This window comes from Myxocyprinus asiaticus, chromosome 3 (assembly GCF_019703515.2).
Source record: "Myxocyprinus asiaticus isolate MX2 ecotype Aquarium Trade chromosome 3, UBuf_Myxa_2, whole genome shotgun sequence".
In the NCBI taxonomy this organism is placed as follows: Eukaryota; Metazoa; Chordata; class Actinopteri; order Cypriniformes; family Catostomidae; genus Myxocyprinus; species Myxocyprinus asiaticus.
The window spans coordinates 23,711,662-23,737,546 of record NC_059346.1 but is presented as its reverse complement, the minus strand read 5'-3'; the positions used below and the strand labels follow the sequence as shown (position 1 = coordinate 23,737,546).

Genomic DNA, 25,885 nt, shown 5'->3' with positions numbered 1-25,885 from the left:
GCCCAAAACTAAATGGATCGCTTCAGAAGACACTGAAAAAACCACTAGAGTCTTATGGAGTACTTTTATGACTTTATATGCTTTTTGGAGCTTTTGGAGATCTGGTCACCATTCACTTGCATCGTATGGACATATAGAGCTGTGATATTCTTCTAAAAATCTTTGTTTTTTTTTTCTGCAGAAGAGTCACACACATCTGGGATGGCATGAGCGTGAGTAAAAGATTTTTGGATGAACTAAACCTAAATGATTTTTGGGTGAACTAACCCTTTAAATGTGGGTTTGCTGATGCGACAGTAAAGACAAAAGAATACTGAGATGCATCAGTAGACCCATAGGTGGCAATATATTTGATCTCTGTGATGAGAGTTAGGATAGAGCTGCTGTAGCAACTGTATTCTAGAGAGACACACATTTACACCAAGGCTAATAGACACATCAGCTCCTCACACCCTGCCTCACTGACCACGTTTACATGCACCTAAGAAAGCGGTTTATTCCAGGGTTTTTGCAGAAAACGCCATTCTGAAACATCATGTAAACAAGAACGCCGATTTCTTAAAGAATTAAGAGAATGCGGTTTAACGCACCCAGGTTTCCCCTCGAGAATGCAGCTTAATGTGGTCATGTAAACACATAAGCAGCATTCTGATGGGTGTTTGTTTGAAGAGTGCGCTTGTGCGTAAACAGACCGAATAACAAACGTCATAGGACTAAGCCAAACAACAAGTCAAAGTGGAAAGAATTAAACATTTCTGGGAGTACAGTGGGAAAAGCAAATAGACTATAAACTATACCCATTTATAGACACCAATGTAAAATATTGACAGTCCCTTACGTTTGCATATATGCACTCATACATTGGGGGAATCCCAGAGTTTTACGTATGAGGGAAACCCCACTATTACAGTGCAATTCCACTGCAGGTCGCAATGGAAAGTTAAGGAAACAAAACCAGCAACAACTCTGGAATATCTGGAAATAAGGCGATGCAACGAAGAATAGAATAGCCAAGTCTTCATCGGATGCCACGTTTGTTATTTACACAAGCGCCGTAGGGAAATTATGTTGCAATGGAGAAAGCTGCTTACTAACTGAGCCGCATGTATACGGTAGTAAAGAGTATGCTGCTTATACAGTGCATGTAAACCGGTACACTGCTTTCTTGAAATAAGCCAATTTCTGGTGTCCATCTAAACGTAGTCACTGACAGTCAGTTCACAGCTGGGAGAGTAGAAGAAAGAAAAATAAAGAGAAGTGAAGGTGCTGCTCTGGCTGGTATGTGCCATCTCAGATTGGCATAATGCCATGCCTGCAAGCTTAAAATACAATAGAGCACCCACAGCTCCATGGTAACTAGCAGCTCAGGGCTGGTAACAAGAGGGTTGCTGATTCGAGCCCTGCAAGGAGTGAGCCTTGAGCCATGACCAATGTGCCCTTGAACAAGGCACTTAACCACAGGTTACTTCAGGGGGACTGTCCCTGCAGCAAATGTAATGTAAAAGCTAAATGTTACTAAAATTATTTATTACTATTAGTATTATTATTCTACAGATTTAAAGGGATAGTTCACCCAAAAATGACAATTCTCTCATTTACTTACCCTCACGCCATCCTAAATATGTATCCATTAAGACACCATAAGACTCCTGTGGTTTAATTTATATCTTCAGAAGCAATATAATAGTTGTGGGTGAGAAAGAGATCATTATTTAAGTCCTTTTTTACTATACATTCTCCTCCCTTCCCAGTAGGTGGCAATACGCAAAAAGAATGGAACTTGGCAAAAACAAAAGAAGAATGTGAAAGTGGAGCTTGATAGTAAAACAGGACTTAATATTCATTTGTTTCTCATCAACACCTATCATATTGTGTCTGAAGATCTGGATTTAACCACTGGAGTCATATGGATTACATTTATGCTGCTCTATGTGCATTTGGGGCTTTAACATTTTGGTAACCATTCACTTGCATTGTAAGGACCTACAGAGCTGAAGAAAAAGTCATAAACATCTGGGATGGCATGAGGGTGAGTAAATGAGAGAATTTTAATTTTTGGGTGAACTATCCCTTTAAGAGAGCATGGTTTATTAACATATAAAGAAGGTTGTGTCCTTTAGACCATAGTCAACATCTATATTACAGTACAAATGCCATTAAATTGAATGACTTACTGTGCACAGCAGAATGCCAGTCTTGCATTGCGAGAACTCCTGGAACACCTCAGTGCGCTCCTGAAAGGAGAGAAACAGGTAAGTTTCACACAGAAACGGTTTCTGCGGAGGTCAAACTTTGGATAAGTTTAGTTTGAATAAGATAGAATTCCTGCTGATTCAGTGCTGGATGAGTCTTTTGGCTGGTCAATGCAGAATGGACAAGGAATGGGCACGAGTACTCGGAAGTGGCAGCAATGACCAAATAGGTGCCATGAAATATCACACCTGTCTCTGTAACAGCCCTAGGCTGGGAAAACAGTGGGTTAAAAGATGGCTGCAGTCAGATTCTTTGTTTAGCCAATCAGAAGACTTTCTGCCTGTCGATCATTGTGCGTGTTAAGAGGGCAGCCCATATATGCTCATATAAATGCTGGTACGGTGTCCTGCTTCCCCGAAACACTCGGGGTCGGATTGCGAAATGCTCAGAAGGACCGTGGCTATTCAACAGCTGGTCTGGTGGAAGTTCCAGAATGGCTAAAAGTACCTTTAACATTGCATATTAAAAACATGATGGTTATGGCATCTCCAGTCAAGCTAACCGTGGTTAAAACAACAACAAAAAAACAAAAAATAGTTCAAGCCACAGGCAAGGAAGAGCAGAGAGACTCACTTTCTGAGCATTCTTTCATAGAGTTGACCAGCGAGTCTTAACATAATGGCAAAATATGAGGCATAATTGTTTTGATTATTCCATTTTTGTTTTACTTTCTTGTAACATCTGAGACACTGGAACAACAACGACATGCAATGCAGCATCCAAAAACATCTGTCTGACATAAATGTACATGTCTATGTGTCCCCTCCCTACTCGAGTCCTCGAGTAGACAAAATGACAAAAATGCCCATCCATAGAACGGACATAGGTCACATACACACTGTAGCTAAATTTAGTTGTCACTCGAGTGCTTAATCTAGAAAAGCAAATGCATCTTTTTTCGTCTTTATGATCTCTCTTAAAAGACAATTACGGGTTCATTAGAAGTTAAGATTGAAGAATGCAGGACAGTAGATGTTTAAAAAATCGTTAATACTACCAAACATAATAAAAATCAGTTATAGTATTTAATTTTTTTTTTATGGAACAGGTTCTGAATAAGAACCAGTTATCCATTCCAAACCTGCTTTCATTTTTTTTTTTACATTTTTTTTTTTAACTGCCCACTCTTTTTATATCTTCCATTTTTTTTTTTTTTAAATGTGAACTTATAATATTATTTAAGAATAAAAACAGTCAACACTGCTGAGATGGGATTTCAAATACAGCTGCTGAGGGAGTTACAGTCAATTTGGAATCTTTCTCTCCGGACTGCAGTAATCCACAGCTCTCTATTTTTTCCTCTGTTGTTCCCTTTTTTTTAATTTATTTTTTTGCTCTTTGAGCATTTTCCTTGGCTTTTGGAGCAAATGGGAAGGCAAAAATTATATTTGTTCTGGTCTCCCATTCACCGGTATAGAAGTTTACCCCCCTATACTGTCGTTTACTTCTGTGTTTTTAGACCCAGAAATTTGAAAATGGTGCATTGAAGAACTATCTTCAATTAACTGAGAGCAATTAAAAACAAAACATGAGGCAGAAGCATGGTTGAGAGCCCATTTGAAGATAGAATGTCCAATAGCTCCTTTATTTTGCTCTCTTTCTCTATAGAGCACAATCTGTTGTGTGCTGGAACAGCTGCCCATCTCCTGCAGCTCTCCTCATCGGAGGAGACGTCCAGAGCTCAGCCTGTGCTGTCCCATTACCAAACCCATCCATAACACTACAGGCCAGCACCACACCCAGACCTGCTCACACATACATCTGACCATAGAGACTGCAGAGTCCCCTGCTCTTCCAGTGCCATATGGGCGACCTACGACAGCTCCATTTGAGTGGGGGTGCGGATGCAGGCTGGACAGTGGCAGGATGCAGTTCCCCTGACACTGCCACAGGGCACTCACTGCTGCTGTTGCCTGTACGCCAGCTGGCCGAGAGCCAACGTAACCCACCGGTCAACCAGACCCTGATGGTCTAACCTAGTGTCATATGCTACTAGTGCTTTTGGATGCTTAAATAGAGCTATGATATGATCATTTTGAAAAAACAACGGAGGTTTTCAAAAGAAAAAAAAAGTTTCTCACATATTTTAAATTTTTTATGTTATTTCATTATTCTTTGTTGTTTTTTTTGTTGGTCTAGTTAGGCAACTTTAATGTGAAGTCTGTTCTCCTATTTTTTTTGCACAAAATGGTCCATTTTGATTTGACTGCTTTCTTCAAAATTAAGTCAACAACATTAGCAGTGTATGCCATTTTGCACCCAAAAGCAGCTATGTTGCCAACTCACAAAAAAAAAAAAAAATGTACTAGTGAACTTACTGAACGAAATTAACACACCAAAAATACAGAACCTTATATTTACAATTCATACATTTGCCAATGGTAAAAGTGTACATTTATAATCACTAAATTTATTGTGTTAAACTGCAATAAAAAATTTCTTCTGCCCTGACGATCACTCTGCACCTACTGAATGATAGCGTGTGTGTATTCATTCGAAATGCTGTCACTCACGTGCATCACCGTTTCAGTGATTGGGCATTTGTTACGTGGTTCAGGCCGTTTGAGAGCTCGACCAATCAGATAGAGAAGCTGGGCTTCCAGGCGGGATAGAAATCCATTGATTGAAAACCCACTGTCCAATCAACAATCAGATAATTTCCCTTATGCAAATAGTGCTCACGAAGCTCCCATAGACCCCTAGAGACGCATGGCATCCGGGCAGGACCCAAAATGATGCGTTTAGAGCCTCTTGTCCAATGAACATAAATTTTTGCTTCACTCAATTCAGCACGGCTTCAATGGGGCTCTATGGGCTGTGTGTCCGCGAACTCCGAAGGACATAATAATGCAGATAATATAAATGGAACGAACATCGCGAAAGTGTTGTATGCTGTTGCACACTTTTGTTTCCTTAAATACTGAGTTGGGACAATTATCATCTGAATTATAGAGAGGCTATATGCAATTTGATAAGCATGTCATTGTGCAATTTGAAGGGAAGCCGTGCTTCCTGTATATTCTCCAAGCAATCGCATACTAGCTTTTAATGCATGTAAATACAAAACAGATATTGAAAGAACTATGTTCAGGTGTGTTCAGCCAATGATCATACAATCAGTGGTAACTTAAAGCTGAAAACTTTTTACTGGCAACTTGGCAGGGGTGTTACTCATTTCACATTCGAAGCAGTGAACCAATTACACCTATCAGCCACAACAATAAAACCACCTGCCTAATATTGTGAAGGTCCCCCTCATGCCACCAAAACAGCACCAACCCATATCTCAGAATAGCATTCTGAGATGCTATTCTTCTCACCACAATTGTACAGAGCGGTTATCTGAGTTACCGTAGACTTTGTCAGTTCAAACCAGTCTGGCCATTCTCTGTTGACCTCTCTCATCAACAAGGCGTTTCCATCCATAGAACTGCCACTTACTGGATGTTTTTGGCACCATTCTGAGTAAATTCTAGAGACTGTTGTGTGTGAAAATCCCAGGAGATCAGCAGTTACAGAAATACTCAAACCAGCCCGTCTGGCACCAGCAATCATCCATGCGATTATCTAACCAGCCAATCGTGTGGCAGCAGTGCAGTGCATAAATTCATCACATAGGGGTCAGGAGCTTCAGTTAATGTTCACATCAACCATCAGAATGGGGAATAAATGTGATCTCAGTGATTTGGAGCGTGGCATGATTGTTGGTGCCAAATGGGCTGGTTTGAGCATTTCTGTAACTGCTGATCTCCTGGGATTTTCACACACAACAGTCTCTAGAATTTACTCCAAATGGTGCCAAATACAAAAAACATCCAGTGGGGGCCTGTGTAGCTCAGCAAGTAAAGACGCAGACTACCACACCTGGAGTCACAAGTTCGAATCCAGGACATGCTGAGTGACTCCTGTCAGGCTTCCTAAGCAACCAATTGGCCCGGTTGCTAGGGTGGGTAGAGTCACATTGGGTTAACCTCCTTGTGGTCGCTATAATATGGCTCTCGCTCTCGGTGGGGTGCATGGTGAGTTGTGCATGGATGCCGCGTAGAATAGCGTGAAGCCTCCACACATGCTAGGTCTCTGCAGTAATGCACTCAACAAGCCACGTGATAAGATGCTCGGATTGACTGTCTCAGACGCAGAGGCAACTGAGGTTCGTCCTCCGTCACCCAGATTGAGGCGAGTCACTACGCCACCACGAGGACTTAGAGCACATCGGGAATTGGGCATGCCAAATTGGGGTGAAAAGGGGAGAAAAAATTAATTGAAGAAACATGGGTTTTTCCTGCATGACATTTTTATTTGCAGCCGCCAAAGCAAATTCAATGACATTCAAAAGCACTAAATATGCTTCTCATCTGATGCTGCGTATTTCCCGTGAATGTGGCACACGCTATTTCTGGAGCACGTAAGTGCACACGAGTCCAGCAGGCTTCCAGATATTTGTGCTCCACAGACTGAAGAGGGCAGAGCGTGATCACTCACATACTCAATCATTTTTGACCCAGTAAAAACCATAATGGAGAAAGACATCTCCACAGAACGGGACGACTCCCAAACAAGTCAAAATGAAGAGGAGCTTGTTATTAAAACAGGTGCGACATCTGTGGTGTGGGTTCACAAAAGCTGACACAGAGCAGAACATTTTAGGCTAATGTGCAAACTGTGTCACACGATGGTAATCACTCGTTATACAAGCAATCTGTATTATCTCCTCAATTTATTGCAAGAAGTGTTCATATTTATTTGATATGTATTTTCTGTTTTTTTTGTTTGTTTGTTTTTTACTTACGTATTATTTGCTTTGTTGCATTGCTTTGAGAAAATGTTGAGCTTCTTGAGGAAAGTTTATAATAATAATAATAATAATAATATTGGTTAACATATCAGACTGAAATGTGGCATAATGTGAAATTTTTGGTAAGGTTGATTTTTAAAACAAGTTGTGTGTTTATTTTTCTTTACTTTTTACATTTTTTTCCTTTATATTTGTCCGGTTACAAATTATATAAGTAGATTTCATTGATCAAGAATTTAATTCACTGACTGGAGTTTACAAATATAGGCATTACAATATGGTTATTTAATATAATAACCAATTGTTATTGATTTTCCAAAATATTTTACTATATCATAATGTATATCGTTATCGTAGTATAAAATTACTCATATCATGATACAAGCTTTTGGTCATATCGCCCACCCCAAGTGGCGATCCCACAATGCACCGTGATTAGCTCGGCGGGAAAATAAATCCAAGATGGCGCATGAATAAAAAATAGTTTACTATCATAGAAAACTGACTATTTCACCCAAAATTTAAAATTTATTTATGCTCAGAGTTTTGCGTTGTTCCTCTCGTGTCACCTGTATTGAAATCTGTTGTCAGTCGAGTCTCGCGAGCGCTGCGCGTGACAAGTGCTATTTGAATGATGTGCGGAGCTGTCGTCTTTGAAGAACGTTCCAAAACGGCCTTTTATGAGGCATCATTTCAGTAAGGGTGATGCCATAGAAGTCAGCTACCTATGCAGGCAGGAGACAGCAAGGCATCTCGCTAAGTTTTGGAACAGACCCATTGTCTTACCTCTTGTTTCATGTTGCCATGGAGCCTGTAGAAGTTGAGATATTTGTTTGAGGTGGTGTTGGTCTTCTCACATAGGACTTCAGTGAAAAGAGTGAGCAGAAATTCCACAGCCTCACAGCTGGACATGAACACTATCAGCTTCTGTCCATGTTTAAACTGTGTAAACAAACACAAAAACAGACTAAAAGCCAGTGATACAAGTATTGATCGCATTTAACAAAAAAAACAAAAAGACTGAAAAACAAACTGATTTAACATAACACCCAAACTAGTAATTTTTTCTATATAACAAAATCAAGCACCAATAACTGCTTTTCTAACATATGGTTTCCTTTACCTTGCATTTGGCCAGTATGAAGGTGGCCAAACAGACCAGGCGGAGTTTGCTGGGCACAACCACCATGTGCTGCTGTAGTCTCTCAGGCACTGCATAGCTGTCTGACAGAGCTTGAGGGGCCGCCTGGGGACACACTTCAGCTGTCTCCTCCCTCCCCTCTGACACATGGATGGTCACTGGGTCCTTCATACTGATACTGGCCAAGTGAGACAGCCCTGGATGTAAACAGGAGAGAGACAGCATAAAAGTATGTTTAAAGACACTTAAAATGCCTTCATTTTGTAATAAAAAGAACAGTAAGATTTTATTAAAGGTAAAGTGTGCAACTTCTATATCAGTGGTTCTCAACTGGTTTTGCTTTGGGACCCAGATTTTACATTTCATGAAGTGGCGACCCACCATAGTAAAAAAAAGTGTAACCTGTATTCAAATTTTATTTTATCTTGCATCGTTTTGTTCATGGTTTTCAAGTATATATCAAGTGACATTATTTTTGTTGTTGAGGTCAACAACCCTTTTTAAAAATTTAAAAGCCTATTTATAGGAGCCTATTATATTTATCATCCCATTTATTTCCTAATTTCAAAATCATTCAAACACATATTACATGGGAGGAAAATTTAATAATTTGTCTCCTTAAGTCTTGAAGATCCAGACTTTAAAACCCTTTGTGTACTCGCCCTTACATTTACAGTGCAATGACATAAAAGTACAGGAAAGATCATTGAAGGCTCCTCATTACCATGGTTAGTTTTTATGAAAAAATAGTAGCCGAAACACATTTTAACTACAACTGTCACTGTTGTTACAAAACTGAGGTCTAATAGATTCTACCTAATAGATTATTTAATATGAAACTTTAGCATATTCGCACTGTAAAAATGTCGCAGTGCAGATGAGAAGCCTTTAGTTGAATGCAAGATTATCGTTAAATTTGTATCGACAGCCCTCAATTTCAATCACTTGGGCAGACGCCGAAAATATGTCAAATGGGAGAACCATGGTATTGTTCTTTCCCTGCTATCCGTGACCCAGTCCGAATAAACCTGCGACCCAACAGTTGAGAAACACTGTTCTAGATCACGAGGAGCACCGATGGAATTGCAAAAATGACTGTTTCCAAACAGGTTTCTCAAAAAATCTAATCAAAAATGAAGGGAAAAATCAACTACTATCTGAAAAAAAGCATCATCTTTAAATTAAAATGTGCTCTGGCAGGCTAAAGAACTATCATGGATGTTTGCTTGTAAAAAAAACTGTGGGCTTCCACTGGGATAGGCCTGTCCTCTCACACAGAGGCAGCAGAGACAGACTAGCCCAGAGAGACAGCAACTCCTGTCAACTCATCCCAGCCTGCTTTTGCTAGAGTAAAGCCAGAATAGTATCATACCTCCCACAGCCTAAAGTGACTGCTTCCACCACAGTCTCACTTTACTTCCAGACACACTCCCTTCATTGTGTGACAGTTGCATTAAACGGTCAACAAGCTTACCCTCAGTGAGTGTGGCTGAAAGCAGCACATTCTGTCTGGCAAGTCCAGTGGCATTCAAGGAATTAAGAATTACAGTCAGATCTTTCTCAAAGCCCAGGTCCAGGATCCTGCCAGTACAGAAAGCTAATGGTAAATACACACATACTGATATTTAAACCACAAAGTCATTCTCAGTTTCAAAATATGCACACATGGAGTTCTCTGACCTGTCTGCTTCATCCAGAATGAGCCAGCGAACAGCACTGAAAGCAATACTGAGAGTGTTCTTGATGTGATCAACCAGTCTGCCTGGGGTCGAGATTAGAACATTAATGCCCTTCCTCAGTCTGAAGGCAAGACAAAGAAAAATAAAGACAAATGGAAGGACAGAAAGACACATTATAGAGTGAAGTGACATTCTAGAATGGAAAATATTTTCAGTCATAACTAGAACTATACAAATGTTCTATTCATAGCAAGTGCCAAATTTAGTTGTACATTGTAGTTCAGCTTTACTGTCAAATGGATTGCATTTAAAGGGATAATTCACCATAAAAAAAATAAAATAAAAAAAATTCTCTAATCATTTACTCACCCTCATGACATCCCAGATGTGTATAACCTTCTTTCAGAACACAAAGATTTTAGGAAAATATCTCAGCTCAGTTGGTCCTTACAATGCAAGTGAATGTTGACCAAAACTGCATAAAGGCAGCAGAAAAGTAATCCATAAGACTCAAGTGGTTAAACCCATACCTTCAGAAGCGATATGATGGGTGTGGGTGAGAAACAGATCAATATTTAAGTCCTTTTTTATTATAATTCTCCTCCCTACCCAGTAGGTGGCAATATGCATAAAGAATGTGAATCGCTAAAAACAACAGAAGAATGTGAAAGTTGGGAATTATAGTAAAAAAGGACTTAAATATTGATCTGTTACCTATCATATTGCTACAGAACACATGGATTAAACCACTGGAATCATAGGGATGCCTTTACTGTATATGGACATTTTGGATCTTCACATTTCATGCCACCTTTCACTTGTATTGTACAAGCGAAGATATTTTTCTAAAATCTTTGTGATCAGCAGAAGTAAAAAAGTCACACACATCTGTTATGGCATTAGGGTGAGTAAATGATGAATTAATTTTCAATTTTGGATGAACCATCCCTTTTAGCAATATCACACACACAAAAAAAAAAAACTGTGATTCGTCCATAGACATAAGGCCACAGGCCGAGTGCTGCTTATCCAATCAAATCAGAGGACCAGAACTAACTGTTGTATAATCTGCATTAAAGCAACTACATTTATTATCGTTAGATGGGTTTCACTATGCAAACCTGTTGCAGAGCATGACAATTATTTGCTTCATGTTCTGGGTCACTCTGTCATTATGGTCTTGGTGTGAATGAACCTTTTTTTTTTCTACATTTGAGACCCTTTTCTATCTTTTACCTGGCTTTTTCTGATTTCCTTTTCTCTCCTCCCATCAGAACTCCTGGCACGATCCACGTGAAAGGCTGAAAAGAAAAGCGACAAGGGCTTTGAGATATGGCTGGTGTTTAAGATTGAAAACATAATGGTTCAGTTACTTTAATATGTAATAATAATTTAACACCATTGCATATTCTCACTTTTAGAAGTTTCTGGAACATCTGAAAGCTCTGCAGGGCAAGCTGAGGGAGAATCAAAGCATCAAGGTCAGGAAAAAACAAAAAAAGAACAAAATATGGATATATATGATACTCCGCAGATTAATCAAAATATGATAACATCTTGATATCATTAATGAAAGCTACCTCTCTGGTTGGAACAATCACTACAGCCAAAGGCCCATCTGATCTCTGAAAGAGACCAAACAACTTGAGTTTAATTAATAATACCAAAAGATCACCTGGATGAGAAAAAGTTATTTTATTTTATTTGACTGTGAATACACATGCAACAGCCATTAAGACCTTATATTACACTGATAATGTTTTGAATTAGTCTCAAAAACGTACATGGTGTCAGTTCAACATTCATGCCCCCTCTAGCTAAACACACAGTACATTTAATTATGTCTTTGAGCTTTAAAAGTGAGATGGCGGAGGACTGAATACAAAACATGGCCAATTGTTATCTAATCATTATGAATAAATAAATGCATTTCTTTTAGGCAGCTTCAATCAGAAGAATTGTGAGCCGAGAATATCAATATGAGCAGTCGGCTAACTTTTCATGAAGTGTGTTGCGTCAGAATATCAGATTGACTTGCCTTCACTTTAAGCTGTATTGCTTGCAAGGACTGCACCACTGGAATTCCATAAGCCAATGTTTTTCCTGCAGAAGACAGCAGCGGATAAGATCACAACATGCTGCATTGTTGTGCATTTGTTAAACGATTTATTTGATTTACACTCTGTATGGCGGTGGTGGTTATTGATTTACAGTCTTCAACTGAAAATTGAATTGATTCATTTTTTGAATAAAAATAAATAAATAAAAGCAAATGTAAAATAGGTTCCCACCTGATCCAGTCTGGGAGCGCACTACAGCATCTTTGCCAGACATCAACACTGGTATGGTCTGTTTTTGCACACTGCAAACACAGATGAAAATAAGGAAATGAAAGAAGCAGACACAATAACCAAAACAAACATAAGAGGGACATAAAGGCTACTGCACCTTGTCATACTGGTCACATTCAAGACCTTATGGAGAGTTGCCACCTGTGTGGAAGTGTTGAGATGAGGAGAGGTAAACTTAAGATTCTAAAGGTAACTTACACTTTCCAGTTGAAAGATCAGTTTAAAATAATTTAAAAAGAATGTTAAGATTTATGAAGGTCTTACTCAAAACTTCTTACCAAGTGAGGATGTAAATTGAGTTCCTCAAACGTGTTACTGGTGAAGACGTTCTCCTTTACCAGAGTCACTGTAGGACTGAGAGAAGAAAAGGTTGAAGTTTAGTAGACAGACCAACTCTATTCACACAATGCTGCTCAAATGGGTCTTATTTACCGAAGGACATCAGGGATCTCTGGGTTGTTTCTGAAGAGAGAGGACGTCTTGATAAATGGTCTGCCATGGTGTCTATGCTCTTCGGGATCTTTCTTTGGAGATACTTTCACCTTTGATGGGGACTTTTTAGCAAGGTTTTCTCTCTGGTCCTTGCTCTCCTCTGTGTCTCTATTATTATTCCTCCGAGATGGGCTTCTGGGGGTTTGCAGCTTTTGCTTATGTGAGTGCTGTTGACCAGTCTGATTAATCTTCCTCTGTTTGGAGACACTGTTCTCCTGTGGCTCAAACACTGCCTTTCTCTTCAAATATTCTCTCTTTTTCTATAACATCAACAAATACCTGTTAACAGTACAATACTACACAATCAGGATGAATAATGAAAAAAAAAAAGAACTACAGCAAGCAGTAGGTAATTAAAATGACAACACAAACAGGAGTGACTGACTGACTTACCCAACCCCATTTCCCTGCTGTTGAAGGAGATCTTTGATTATTTTTCTTGCTGTGCAACTTTAATGGATCTGAAGAAATGTTGAGCATCAGCACATCATCGGCCATGGTATTACACGGAAGATCCTAAAACGCCTAAATTAATTAATATCTTTAAAGAAAGGTAGCTAAAATAACTCCACACTGCTTAGTGTCCTGCGTTTTAATGTGTGGCTTGTCAGTTTCTATCTAAATGCGAGTAACATGGAGAAAAAAAAGAAAAAAAAAAACACTTTATCGTGGATAGCTGTGAGAGTAAAAAACACGTGTTTTCCCTCGACCAATGCAGCGTGTGAACACTTCCGGGTAATTCAATTATCAAAATAAAAGTCCCGCTACACACACACACACACACACACACACACACACACACACACACACAGGGATAAATTAAGGAGCTCTAAAATACACAAACTTGTATTTATATCATTGTGGGTACTCTCCATAGACTTCTATGCATTTTATGGATTTTATACAAATCTAACGATAATTTCTATCCCCTAAACCTAACCCTCACAGAAAACTTTTAGCATTTTTAAATTTTCAAAAAAAAAACATAATTTAGTATGTTAAATAAGCCATTTCCCTCGTGGGGACAGCTGGCTGGACATTTGGTCCCCACAATGTAGTATAAACTACACTACAGTAGTTTCATCTTATAGAAATACATTAAAAATAATAACAAAAAATAAAAACAATGGACCTTATTCAGAGTAGTGCCATAATTCATTTTTGACTGGATGAAAACGAGGCTGTGAGGGATAAACTTACAGTCTCTTCAATGGGTTGTAGCCTATTGTTGTTTACATTTTTATTTCCAAAAATATTCAGAAGACAAACTTCGGGAAACACAAGTTGTGAAAATTAAACGTGTTCTAGCTAGGACCCCTGCACAGTGTTATTCAGTGCATGGCTTTGAAGAGACTGTAAGTCTATCCATCAGCCTCGTTTTCATTCCCGTCAAAAAATAAATATTGTGCTACTTTGAATAAGGTCTATTGGCATTAATGCACAATTTTGTAGCCAATGTACTAAAATACATGGGTCACTCTAAAACTGTCCCCACAGAGGGAAGTACATTTTATTTTAGCATAGAGCAAGCAGGGAGGTTGTTGTTGGGAATGGATCCTCTCTTGAGAGTAGTAGAAATGAGACAACACCTAATCTTTCAAATGTGATACTAATTTCAGCTTTAAGTCAAAACTGATGAAGCTTAATTAAACTTGATAAAAAAATAAGAGGTCAAAGGATCTCCTGATCTTAAAGTAATATTTTGGGTTCAATACAAGTTAAACTCAGTTGACAGCATTTGTGGCATAATATTGATTACCACAAAAAATTATTTAAACTCGTCTATCCTTTTGTTAAAAAAAAAAAAAACAAAAAAAAACAATCAAGGTTACAGTGAGGCACTTACAATTGAAAAGAATGGGGCCAAATTTTGGAGGGTTTAAAGGTAGAAATGTGAAGATTAGAATTTTATAAAAGCACATATTCATTCTTCTGTTAAAACTTGTGTATTATTTGAGCTGTAAAAATGTTTAAATTGTAATTTTTATGATCATTTTAGGGTTTTACCATTTACAGTGTTACGTCATCATAGCAACAAAGTTGTAAAGTTGGATATAACTTTACACAGTAAAGGTAAGTAAGCAAATTATCACACAAAATTCCTGTTAAAGGTGCACTCAGAAACTTTTTTGTTAGTGTCATTTGGACTTACAGTGACACCTAGTGGCATGGATGCAGCATCATTCAAAATCAATAGTTTTCATTTACAGATGCCATTGTAGAAATTCACTATTCATAGTCAGACATGATTAATTTAATCCATGAGTGAAAGTGTCACATAACATGGTGATTACTGAGATTAAATGAGTAGTATTCGGCAGGGCCGTAGCTAGTGGTGTGAAAGGTGGTAATGATTCTAGGGGCCCACAGGTCCAGGGGGGCCCCACAACAAATTCTAAACTTTATTTTTTTAATAGGAAAGGGGCCCTGACCAATATACAGTCAGGGGGCCCAGAATACCTTGCTACGGCCCTGGTATTTGGCTGGTCATGTGATCATAACATGGCAGCCCCCATGAGGGGACCCTCTCCATGTTGATTTTAACAGTTTTTATAAAGTTAATAATATGACTACAGTCCTCATCTCATGTGACTATTCAAGATTTTATACATATGTTTCAAAATTGCAATTCTATTCTTTTTGAGTAAAAGTTTTTTAATGTGGAGAAAATTACTGAGTGCACATTTAAAGAATAGTTCACCCAAAAATGAAAATTCTCCCATTATTCACTTACGCTGATGCCATCCCAGATGTGTATGACTGTCTTTCTTCAGCAGAACACAAATGAAGATTTTTAGAAGAAGATAGAGCTCTGTGAGGTCCTTGTAATGGAAGTACATGGGTGCCAGCACTTTGACGGTCCAAAAGTCATATTTAGGCAGCAACAAAGTAATCCACATGACTCCAATCGATCAATGAATGTCTTCTGAAGTGAATCGATAGGTTTAAGTAAGACACAAGTAGATAATTTAAAAAATGTTAACTTTAAAAAAGAGCATCCATCCAAGGCTCTGATGCCTTTTGAAATGGCAGAACACTCGCATGACTTTCGTTCTTTTGTTGTAAATAAGTGGCGCTTCCAAATTCTCGTGTGAACTCGGCAACATGCTTACATCACGCTTCACGTCAGCTGCTGGCAGGAAGCGTTTTTAAAAAGTTAATAACGTTTTAATTATCGATTTATTTTTACACAAACTTATCGATTTGCTTCAGAAGACATTCATTGATCTAATGGAGTCGTGTGGATTACTTTATTACTGCCAAATTATGACTTTTGGACTGTCAAATTGCTGGCACCCGTGTACTTCCATTATAAGGACCTGACAGAGCTCTATCTTCTTCTAAAAATCTTCATTTGTGTTCTGCTGAAGAAAGACAGTCATACACATCTGGGGAGGCATCAGGGTACGTGAATAATGAGAGAATTTTCATTTTTAGGTGAACTATTCCTTTAACATGCATATTGTTTACATCTTGTGGCTATGCATTTGAAACAGTTTACATTTTAACATTTAGGGTTAGCCACATTCACTTCCATTGTAAGTGCCTTACTGTAACCCAGATTTTTGCTTTTTGAAATATTTTTCAAAAATGTTTCTTAAATGTTGCTTAAAGGTGCACACAGTAACTTTTGACTTTGTGTCATCTTGGACTTACACTGACACCTAGTGGCTAGGATGAAACATAATTTAACATCAATAATTTTCAATTTCAGATGCCCTTATAGAAATTTTGTATTCACAGTCAGTCATGCTTACTTTAATCAATGAGTGAAAGTGTCAAATAACAGGACGGGTACTGAGATTAAGTGAGTTGTATTCAGCTGGTCATGTAATTCTAACATGGCAGCCCCCATGTGTGGACCCTCTCCATGCAGAATAAAACAGCTTTTATAAGGTTACTGATATGACTGGAGTCTTCATTTTAATGTGAGTGGTCATGATTTCCTACATATATTGCAAAATTACAACTAATGTCTTTAGAAGTTAAACTTTTTTAATGATAAAAATATTACTGAGTGCACTTTTAAAATGAATCATCAAGTCTGTCAACTTTTAGGATTACACTAGCTTATAGATGGCCTCAAAGCTAAAATTTGTGACATAAATTAAAAACCACAAGTGTGTCTTGCAGTGTTAATTTCTGTGAATTATACTGTGTAAAGATGTTATTGTGAGGTCTTTCAGAAAGCTCATGTTCTCTGAATGCTGAGTAAAGATAAAATGTGAATTTTTGTAAGATTCAATCCAATGTAATTTTTTTTCTACATAGCACTTCTTATCCATCAAGTAGTCTATGCAAATTTACAACAATGAACACCTATCTTGAAAATCACAGCCCTTCTTCAGAGTATAAACAGATTATGATTTAGGATGCATTTAGATGCATTCCATTTCTGTAGCCACCTCTCCCTTTGAATCGCACTGCCTTCATGTTTACATATTCAGAGGAGATGCATATTCTGGACCTCATCTGCTGTAATTAAGTCAGTGTCTACCCGTCATAGTGTATTATCTGAGGGTAATTTGAAAATCAGCCTGTTAACATGGTCTTCTAACCAGTGTTCTTAACTCCTTCCCCCCCAGTGACCTCTAAGAGAAGAGAAGCGGAAAAGAGGAAATTTAATAATCAAAGCAGGGTCGACTGGTTTCCCTAGCATGAAGCCACTGAAGTGGGACTAATACTGCCCTCCACAAAAGGTCTGGCCATTCAGCCTTTTCTCACTACGTTAATTAAACATACGTGATATTAGCAGGTGCCATGCACTCCCATGAGATCACACAGTGTCAGCAAGCCAAGAATTATTACTGGAGAGAAGAAAACACCAGCGGTTGGGTAATCTATTTTTCTGTGATGCATTTGAAAGTTGGGGTAAAGGCATGTTATTGTTCATGAAAATATCATAAATGTCAGAACTAAGACCACACCAGGACGACCAAAGTCAAATTAATTAGCAATTTATTAAGTATTTATTAAGTCTTGTGAAATGAACAAGGTGGGATAACAAGAAAATTACAATGGGAAGATCTAGGTATTGCGTTGTTTAAAGACTAATCTACAGTATGTGTATTTTTAACAATGTTTACTGGCCCATCAGCACACATTTGTTCTTTGTTACACAAGACTTTGGGCAGTCGAACCACTAGTCGACTTTCAAGTGACTCAAACACTGTGTGCGGGTCCTGGTCAGCATTGATGTACACTGCCTGTGGGTAGAAGGCCTGTAGACCCACTGCATGGAACCAGTACTCTTTAAGCCTCTTTAGCAGCTGAGCCTCTGAATCCTGTGGGTTAAACCAAAGCTGGGCCTGCACCTCTGAATTCGGGGCAGGCTTATACAAACTTTGGTACCTGCAGAGTACAAACACACCATTCGAATGATGCATTAGAACAAAAACATGTTGTCATGAACTAAAATAAAAAAAATTAATGTTGCCTTTTTTGCAACTTTTATTGACAGTCACAGTAAAAAGAGGACAGGAAATAATATGGAGAGAAGGATAGAAATTGGATCAGGAAATTGTATAAGCGAGACTCGAACTCACAATACCCCAAATGAGCACCGCGGCTCAATATCCCTGGTAAAAAGACCAGCATAAAGGAGCTGTAAGAGATTTTAGCCATTTCCACAAGCTGAGCCACTGGATTAGCCACACCCCCTCTTCCCAAAACCCTGCAAGGATACCAAATGAGCTTTACTGAGAGTGACATTGAGCAGAAACGGTTGTCAAAACAAAAGCAGCAAAATAGCACCCTACACCGTTATGAGCAACATGGCATAAAAATGGCATTAAGCCTTAATAATTCGCTGCAACTACAATACTATGAGAGCGTGCAAAAATGATTGAAAGCATCAGAGACCACGACCCACGGACACATTTTTGTTTGCTGTTTAAAGAGTCTAGAGCTGTCACAGAGACCGGTGAGATATCTCATGACATTTATTTCATTAATATCTTTCAGGGAGTACAAACATTTTCATGAAAAAATAGCTTACAGCACCTTTAACCATCATGCAATTCCCATGCTGGTCTAGGCTGGTTATGATGATTTTGTGCTGGTCTAACTGGTGTACCAGCATAGCCATGCTTTTCACTAGTAAAACCAAGCTGGTGAAGCTGGTTAACCAGCATGGTTTTTCTGATGAAGCTGCTTAAGCTAGTTTAAAATCCTAGTGGAGACACCAGCACACCAGCATCCATGCTGGAGGACAAGCACCCAAAACACAACATAAGTAATGCTGGTCTTTTCAGCAGGGGTGTCAGAGAATGTGCCCCAACTGACAGTCCATGCCTCCAACTAAGGGTGCTTTCACACTAGCACTTTTGGTGTGCACCCGGGGTCAAATGACGTCAAAGTTTGGTTCATTTGGATAATATGAACGCTGTTTTCCGAACTTGGGCGTGCACCTGCGAACCGAACCGGAGTCCGCTTGAAAAGGTGGTCTGGGGTACGGTTCATGCGAACTCTGGTACGGTTCGCTGCTGATATGAACGCAATCATACCAAGTCGTGGAAGTGAACCGCTTGTAATGACGCAGTGGTCTGAATGCCTTTTGAAAATAAATATGGTACTTTTATGTCCTTATTTCTAAATGAAACCGCAAGTAAAGGACAGATTGAAGGGCTCGTGCCTTTTTAATAGGTTTAAGTAGCCAGTAGGCTTTAGTTATATCACAGCTATGAAACATGTTCGGCTACTTGCTGGTTGGTTGCAGGGGGAGAGATTCTCATACTCAGTCTCATTCTAAAGAGCATTTGATTGGACAGAAATGTGTGTAGTCCAACATAAGTCATCAATATATTTGGCCCGTTTTCATGGAAGAGAAAAACTGAAAATTTTAAATATCTGCTACAGTAAAAGTGACTTTTGTCAACATTTAGAAGTACACTAGCATACAGTATAACTAGCCTCCACAAAAAAAGCATTTACAGAAAGAAGTGTGCATATATGTGTTGGGTTATTTCTCACCATTCTCCAGTCGCAGGATCCACACCCTTCAGTGTTACTCTCTTAACTGCTCTCTTAATGTCATCAGTCATCTCCAGAGAGAAGACCCTAGAGTGGATGAAGGCTGTGAATATGAGGAAGTCTGTCATGATACCTGTGACCCCCTCAAATCACCTGTCCAATATGTGCTGCTGTTTATAAAGATATTACGTGCCAACGAAGCAAAAGGACCATGGTCTACTAAAGGCTGATAAAAAAGGCTTTATCATTTAAATACCATGAAAGACAAAAATCCCACAATTGTCACAGTGCCTCTGGAATCAAAGGAGGTCATGCGAAAACCATATCAATCCATTATTCCATTATATGTAGACTGCATCTAGTATTCAAAGAGGAATAATCATAATGCATGGGTATTAGAACTAAATAAATGATGACAAAAATAATGGAAAACAGGGATACTCTCCTGGGCCAGGGCCAGGACATCAACAGAGGAATGTTGGGTTTTCTACCCAGGGGTCATTCTGTTTTGACATTGTCCAGACACAAAGTGGGCCTAATGGTGTGGTCAGGTGGTGGGTTTCAAATGCCAGTCTCATCCCAGCTGATTTCCTCCAAGCCTCTAGAGGACTGCAACTTCGCATCCTCCTTCATAACATTATTTCATTTTTAGCCACCTAAAAGAGGTTATGAATGCTCAGCATACTTTTTAAGTATGAGGCCTTCCGCTTCACAAAAGGGGTGAGAAAAGGAAGGAAAAATGGGGGTGGGGGGGGAGAGATCTGAGCCGGTGCTTTAGATAAAATATTTAAATGTCTTTGTGTTCCTGGCTCTCAGTAACACTGTGAACCACTGGGCCCTCTGAAATGGACAAAGGAGACATGGTGCTTTAACTGACTAATACCCTGAACTGAAATGGCAAAATATGTGATGTGTTGAGGCATGATAATATGTGTGTGTGTGTGTGTATCTGTGTGTGTGTAGGTTTAATTATTTCAGAAAAAGGCTTCGCTCAATTTTTAATGAATATTTGTCTTAAAAAAGAAATAATAACTACTCTGCAAAGCTATTAGAATTAATATTTATGCTTCCTCATGAAATATTTATAAATGTGGAGGAGCACAAGGATGGTGCGTTGTGTCTGCAGCTGGAGGATGGGAGAGTGGGGGCTTGCGTTTGTCTTTCTTCCCACTCTACAAGATGAATTGATTTACATTAGATGTTTTTTACATGACAGCTTGAGATCCTCTAACAAATGACTGACTAAAACAAGGCAGATAACAAGAGCTTGACAGTTCTCAGCTGCTAACAAATGTTCCCAAATTGCACAGGCAGGGTTGGGAGGGTTACTTTTGAAATGTATTCCACTACAGATTACAGAATACATACTGTAAAATGTAATTTGTAACATATTCCATTAGATTACTCAAGGTCAGTAACGTATTCTAAATACTTTGGATTACTTCTTCAGCACTGGTAGATTTTTTCACTTGTTTTGACTATAAAAACTCTGCCAGTACAGTAAGACAAAATACACATGTTAAAAATACATTCTCTGAAAAATCTAAATATCTTATGCAGTGTTGTTTCTAAAACAAGATCAATCTAACTGATCTTGTTTGAAGGATTTTTAGATATTTTTACAGGAAAACAATACAAAAATTATTATCAAGAATATGATTTTTGCCCTAATATCAAAGATCTTACTAGAAAAAAAGAAATTATGATCCAACATGAACTTTCTTGATAAAAAAAAATATGATCGTGGCTGGCAACATGTGCATGTAAAATGGCTAGAAATAGCATTTTAGCTTAGCGTAAAGCTGACAATTTACACAAGGTTTATTTCTATTTCTTCCGCTCCAAACTTACTTCAAACTTACTTCTCTGTCTGCTCGTATGAATGTAACACATCATAAGAAAGTGTTTCACTGCTGTTCAAATGCACTTTGGATTGCATTATTTATATGTATAAATGTTTTCCATCTGAAAGGACTAAATATTAAATGAAACAAATGACAATAAAATGCAAAGTAATCTCTTCAGTAATCAAAATACTTTTTGAATGTAACTGTACTCTAATTATCAATGATTTAAACTGTAACTGTAGTGGAATACAGTTACTGATATTTTGTATTTTAAATACGTAATCCCGTTACATGTATTCCGTTACTCCCCAACCCTGTGCACAGGACATGAGTATTGCTATACCCTGCAGTCAGTGCATGTGTGTGTGTATCTATTCTTCCACTAGTAGATGGTAGCCTTTGACCCTTTTGTTTTTTAGCTTACTCGCTCAGCAGCGGTGATCCAAGAAGGTCTCGGTCCATCCGATCTCTCCCAGCACTGCCGTTCCCTTCTGCCTCCCTTTCTATCTCTCCAAATTAAGAAATTAATGAGGGAAAGATTCTTTACAGGTAGCCACGGCAATGTTTACCACTGATTAAATTGTAATGCTGCCCCTGCTGTATAATTAATAAGCCAATCAGAGGAAGTGTTGCTTGATTTGATGGGGAGCAGACACATTAAACTAATAGAGAGCAAGTGCACTGTGCAGGTGGAAAGCAAGGGCTGATGGAGAGAGAGAGAGAGAGAGAGAGAGAGAGAGAGAGAAAGAGAGAGAGTAAGAGAGAGAAAGAGAGAGAGTAAGAGAGAGACGAGAGCAGGCAATTGGGCCAAACTCTTAGATTACATGGCTAATTGCTCTTCTTTATCTACCTGTCATGGGTAGCCATGCATATTTCAGAGCTTCCAAAGACTCTGATTGTTTGTGAGTGTGTCAAGGCTGTAAGAGGCTGATGAATAGCCAAACTGGAGAGTAGTTAAAGACTGGTAGGAGGAGGTGGGAGTGAGACCAGTGAAACTGTAGAAGTCACAATGACCTGAAATACAGTCAGACAATGACCATGTAAGATGTGTTTGGACATGGGTCTTTAGAGGTATTTTGTGATGTTCTATCATTCATAATAATGCTCCACGATTCATACATGATCGTGGGACAGTCATTTTAGAAATTTTAGACTGCCTTCTCATTAAGTTTAGGGCAAATTGTGACTGATCAGCTTTTCAAAAGAGGATCAGACACTTGTGCCATGAGAGAAACCAGAGCAAAGGCATCCTCAATTATCTGATGAGAGAAGTTCATCAGTGAGCGTCCTTTTTACTTTTCTCCCTCTTTCATCTTTCATGGATCAGGTAACTCCTTTACATGAAAATAGACAGAGCACTGACTGGAACCGACAGTCATTACAGTGGATTGCTTGCAGCAACAAAATATTCAGCAAGTTAGAGAGGCCATTATTGCATTTACAGTATATTTTAACCACACAAAGCCAAAGTCTAAAAAAAATAAGCTGTCTACAAAAGATGAAAATAATTTTACACAGTTTTTTTAAAGCTCTTAAAGACCCAATGAAACTGCTTGATGAGCAAAATTTTCTGTCCTGGGTCGACGTATTTCCTATTGAAACAGGAAGTTTGGGTGGGGCATATCGACAGGCTTAAGGGGCGGTCGCACTCAGGAGCTTAGATTCCGGGGGTACGGGGAGATAATAATCAAAACAAGCAAGTACAACTCCCACACCGAGGTCTGTTAGGTTTATATTCAGCAAGCATATGTGAAATGTATTTAGGTCCTAGGCCATAGAGAGATTTTTAAACAAGTAATAGTACTTTATAATCAATTCTAAATGTAACTGAAAGCCAGTGTAAAGACATGAGGACTGGAGTAATATGCTCAGTTTTTTTGGTTTGGGTAAGAATCCAGGCAGCAGCCTTTTGAATGAGCTGCAGCTGTCTAATGGTCTTTTTGAAAAGGTCAGTGAGAAGTCCATTGCAGTAGTCCACCCTACTGGTGATGAATGCATGAACAAGTTTCTCTAAGTCTTGACTGGATACAAAATATCCAATTCTCGCTATATTTTTAGATGATAGTAGGCTGATTTAGTTGTTGATTTGATGTGACTAGCTGACCTTTTGTCTTAAGACCCCTGGAGTCAAGGTACTGTATGTGTTCACCTTGGGAATTTCGTCTTTGTTGCGTTGTTGTTTAACTGAAGGAAGTTTCGGCACATCTAACTGCTAATTTAATAAATGCACTGGCACAGAGAATCTATGGGGCTGTAGTCATTTGGAGATAGGGCTATATTAATCTGGGTGTCATCTGCATAGCTATGGTATGCAATTTGGTTCTTTTTCATTTGGCCTAGTGGGAGCATATACAGGTTGAACAGGAGCGGTGCAAGAATTGAGCCTTGTGGGACTCCACACGTCATGGATGTCCACTCAGATTCATAGTTCCCTATGTTCACATAGTAGCCCCTCCCTTCTAGATATAACCTGAACCAGCTGAGGACCGTCCCAGAGAGCCCAACCCAGTTTTCCAGTCTGTCTAGGAGAATGTTTTGGTCGACAGTGTAAAAAGCAGCACTGAAATCTAGTAATACCAGCACTGATATTTTGCCTGAATCAGTATTAAGCCGAATATCATTAAGTATTTTTATAAGCGCAGTCTCTATGCTGTGATGTGGTCGGAAAACAGACTGGAAATTGTCCAAGTTGCTATTCGAGTTTAAGAATTGTTCAGCTGATTGAAAACAACCTTTTCAGTTATCTTGCCTATGACAGGAAGATTTGAGATTGGCCTGTAGTTGTTTAATATAGAGTTATCCAGTTTGCTCTTTTTAAGAAGGGGCTTGATAACTGCAGTTTTCAGGGACTTCAGAAATGTGCCTGAAAAGAGTGAGGCATTGACTATTTCTAACATTTTTGAAAAATGAAGAAGAGAGTGTGTCAAGACAGCAGGTCAAAGTTTTAAGACGCTGTACTATTTCTTCCAGGGTTTCTTCCATATATTGCTTCAAAATCAGGCACAGTGAATAATTTCTGAAGTTTTTGTGGTGGGTGCTGTCTGACCTCAGCGCAACATGAGAACGAGCTGATCACTATTCAAATATCATTGATCTTTTTCATGAAAAAAGATGCAAACTCGTTGCATTTGCTGTCAGAGAGCATTTCACAGGGAACCTGTGTTGGGGAGTTAGTTAGTCTCTCTACAGTAGCAAAAAGAGTGCGGGTGTTGTTAATGATGTTGTTTATAATGTTTGAGAAGAAGGTCTTCCTAGCTGTGCCTAGTTCTAAATTGAAAGCATGAAGGCTGTCTTTATTTATGTTATAATGGACTTCAAGTTTTGTTTTGCACTACATTCGTTTTGCTTTCGTGTAATTGAGCTTGAAATCATAACCATGTCTGGATCGCTTCAGAAGACATGGATTAAACTACTGTTACATCCTGTGTTATTTTGTGCATTTTTTCTGTCGTGCTTTGCTCTTTCTCTGTGTGTGTGTGTGTGTGTGTGTGTGTGTGTGGTTGTGTTTCATTTGTCTAGTCTTATGGATTACCTTTGTGCTGCCCTTATGTCCTTTTTGGTGCTTGAAAATTTGGTAACCATTCACTTGCATTGTATGGACAAACAGACATCATATCTATTATCTATATTAAAATATCTTTGTTTGTGTTCTGCTGAGCATTTTGAGATAGTATAAGGGTGAGTAAATGATGAGAGAATTATAATTTTTGAGTAAACTGTTCCTTTAATGAACATAATTAAAAGCATGCAATTTCTTAGTGGGACCTTTTAGTCCCAGTAATATTTAAAGATTTTGTATTATATTACGATATTTCATCAAAGGAGGTCTGGGATAAGCCCCGAATATCCATTGACCCTAGAACCGCCCCTGGCACGAGGACTGCTGATTTTAATAAATAATCTGTTACACATAACAAATAATATTATATTGCAGCTTTGAAATATGTATTCCTTGTATTGAGCCAAGAGGTCAGTGTGTGACATTTCTATCTTCTATTGGTCCCACGTCTTCTCGTTATCCGTCTTCAGGTCAGAGTTCACCAAACTTGTACTTTCATCTGCAGTGGAATGCAAAATGTCATCACATGAGCTTGTGTTTCTGGTCTCCTATGATCTGATCCATTTGAATGGGAGTGAATGGAGCACGAAGTGTAGTATGCCTGCACCTTTGTCAATAAAATAGCCAATAGGCTTTAGTTACATCACACCCATTACTTCTTGCTAGTTGGTTGCAGGTGGTATTGGGGGGAGGGTCATTCTCATTCTAGAAAGCATTTGTGCAAAAATCTGTATAGTGCAGGATGAGTCATTAATATTTCTGGTCTGTATTAACAGAAATGAAAGACTGTAAAAAT

At 38.7% G+C, this 25,885-nt stretch overlaps 1 protein-coding gene and 1 pseudogene across 1 annotated transcript in view; both read right to left on the bottom strand.

The window, feature by feature from the left end:
• The window catches only part of ddx31 (DEAD (Asp-Glu-Ala-Asp) box polypeptide 31), a 31,708-nt gene extending 18,288 nt beyond the window's left edge, over positions 1 to 13,420 (bottom strand). Inside the window, exons 1-14 of the mRNA XM_051676118.1 lie at positions 13,105 to 13,420; positions 12,652 to 12,971; positions 12,498 to 12,573; positions 12,317 to 12,360; positions 12,160 to 12,230; positions 11,907 to 11,971; positions 11,449 to 11,493; positions 11,284 to 11,325; positions 11,105 to 11,169; positions 9,870 to 9,989; positions 9,664 to 9,770; positions 8,172 to 8,386; positions 7,835 to 7,990; positions 2,175 to 2,234 (exon numbers count right to left, since the gene is read on the bottom strand). Coding sequence (XP_051532078.1) covers positions 2,175 to 2,234; positions 7,835 to 7,990; positions 8,172 to 8,386; positions 9,664 to 9,770; positions 9,870 to 9,989; positions 11,105 to 11,169; positions 11,284 to 11,325; positions 11,449 to 11,493; positions 11,907 to 11,971; positions 12,160 to 12,230; positions 12,317 to 12,360; positions 12,498 to 12,573; positions 12,652 to 12,971; positions 13,105 to 13,209 — 1,491 coding nt within the window. The 5' untranslated portion in view covers positions 13,210 to 13,420. The remainder of the gene's footprint in view (positions 1 to 2,174; positions 2,235 to 7,834; positions 7,991 to 8,171; positions 8,387 to 9,663; positions 9,771 to 9,869; positions 9,990 to 11,104; positions 11,170 to 11,283; positions 11,326 to 11,448; positions 11,494 to 11,906; positions 11,972 to 12,159; positions 12,231 to 12,316; positions 12,361 to 12,497; positions 12,574 to 12,651; positions 12,972 to 13,104) is intronic.
• A 4,283-nt stretch (positions 13,421 to 17,703) lies between these two features.
• LOC127425869 (adenylate kinase 8-like) overlaps positions 17,704 to 25,885 on the bottom strand; it is a 28,432-nt pseudogene continuing 20,250 nt past the window's right edge.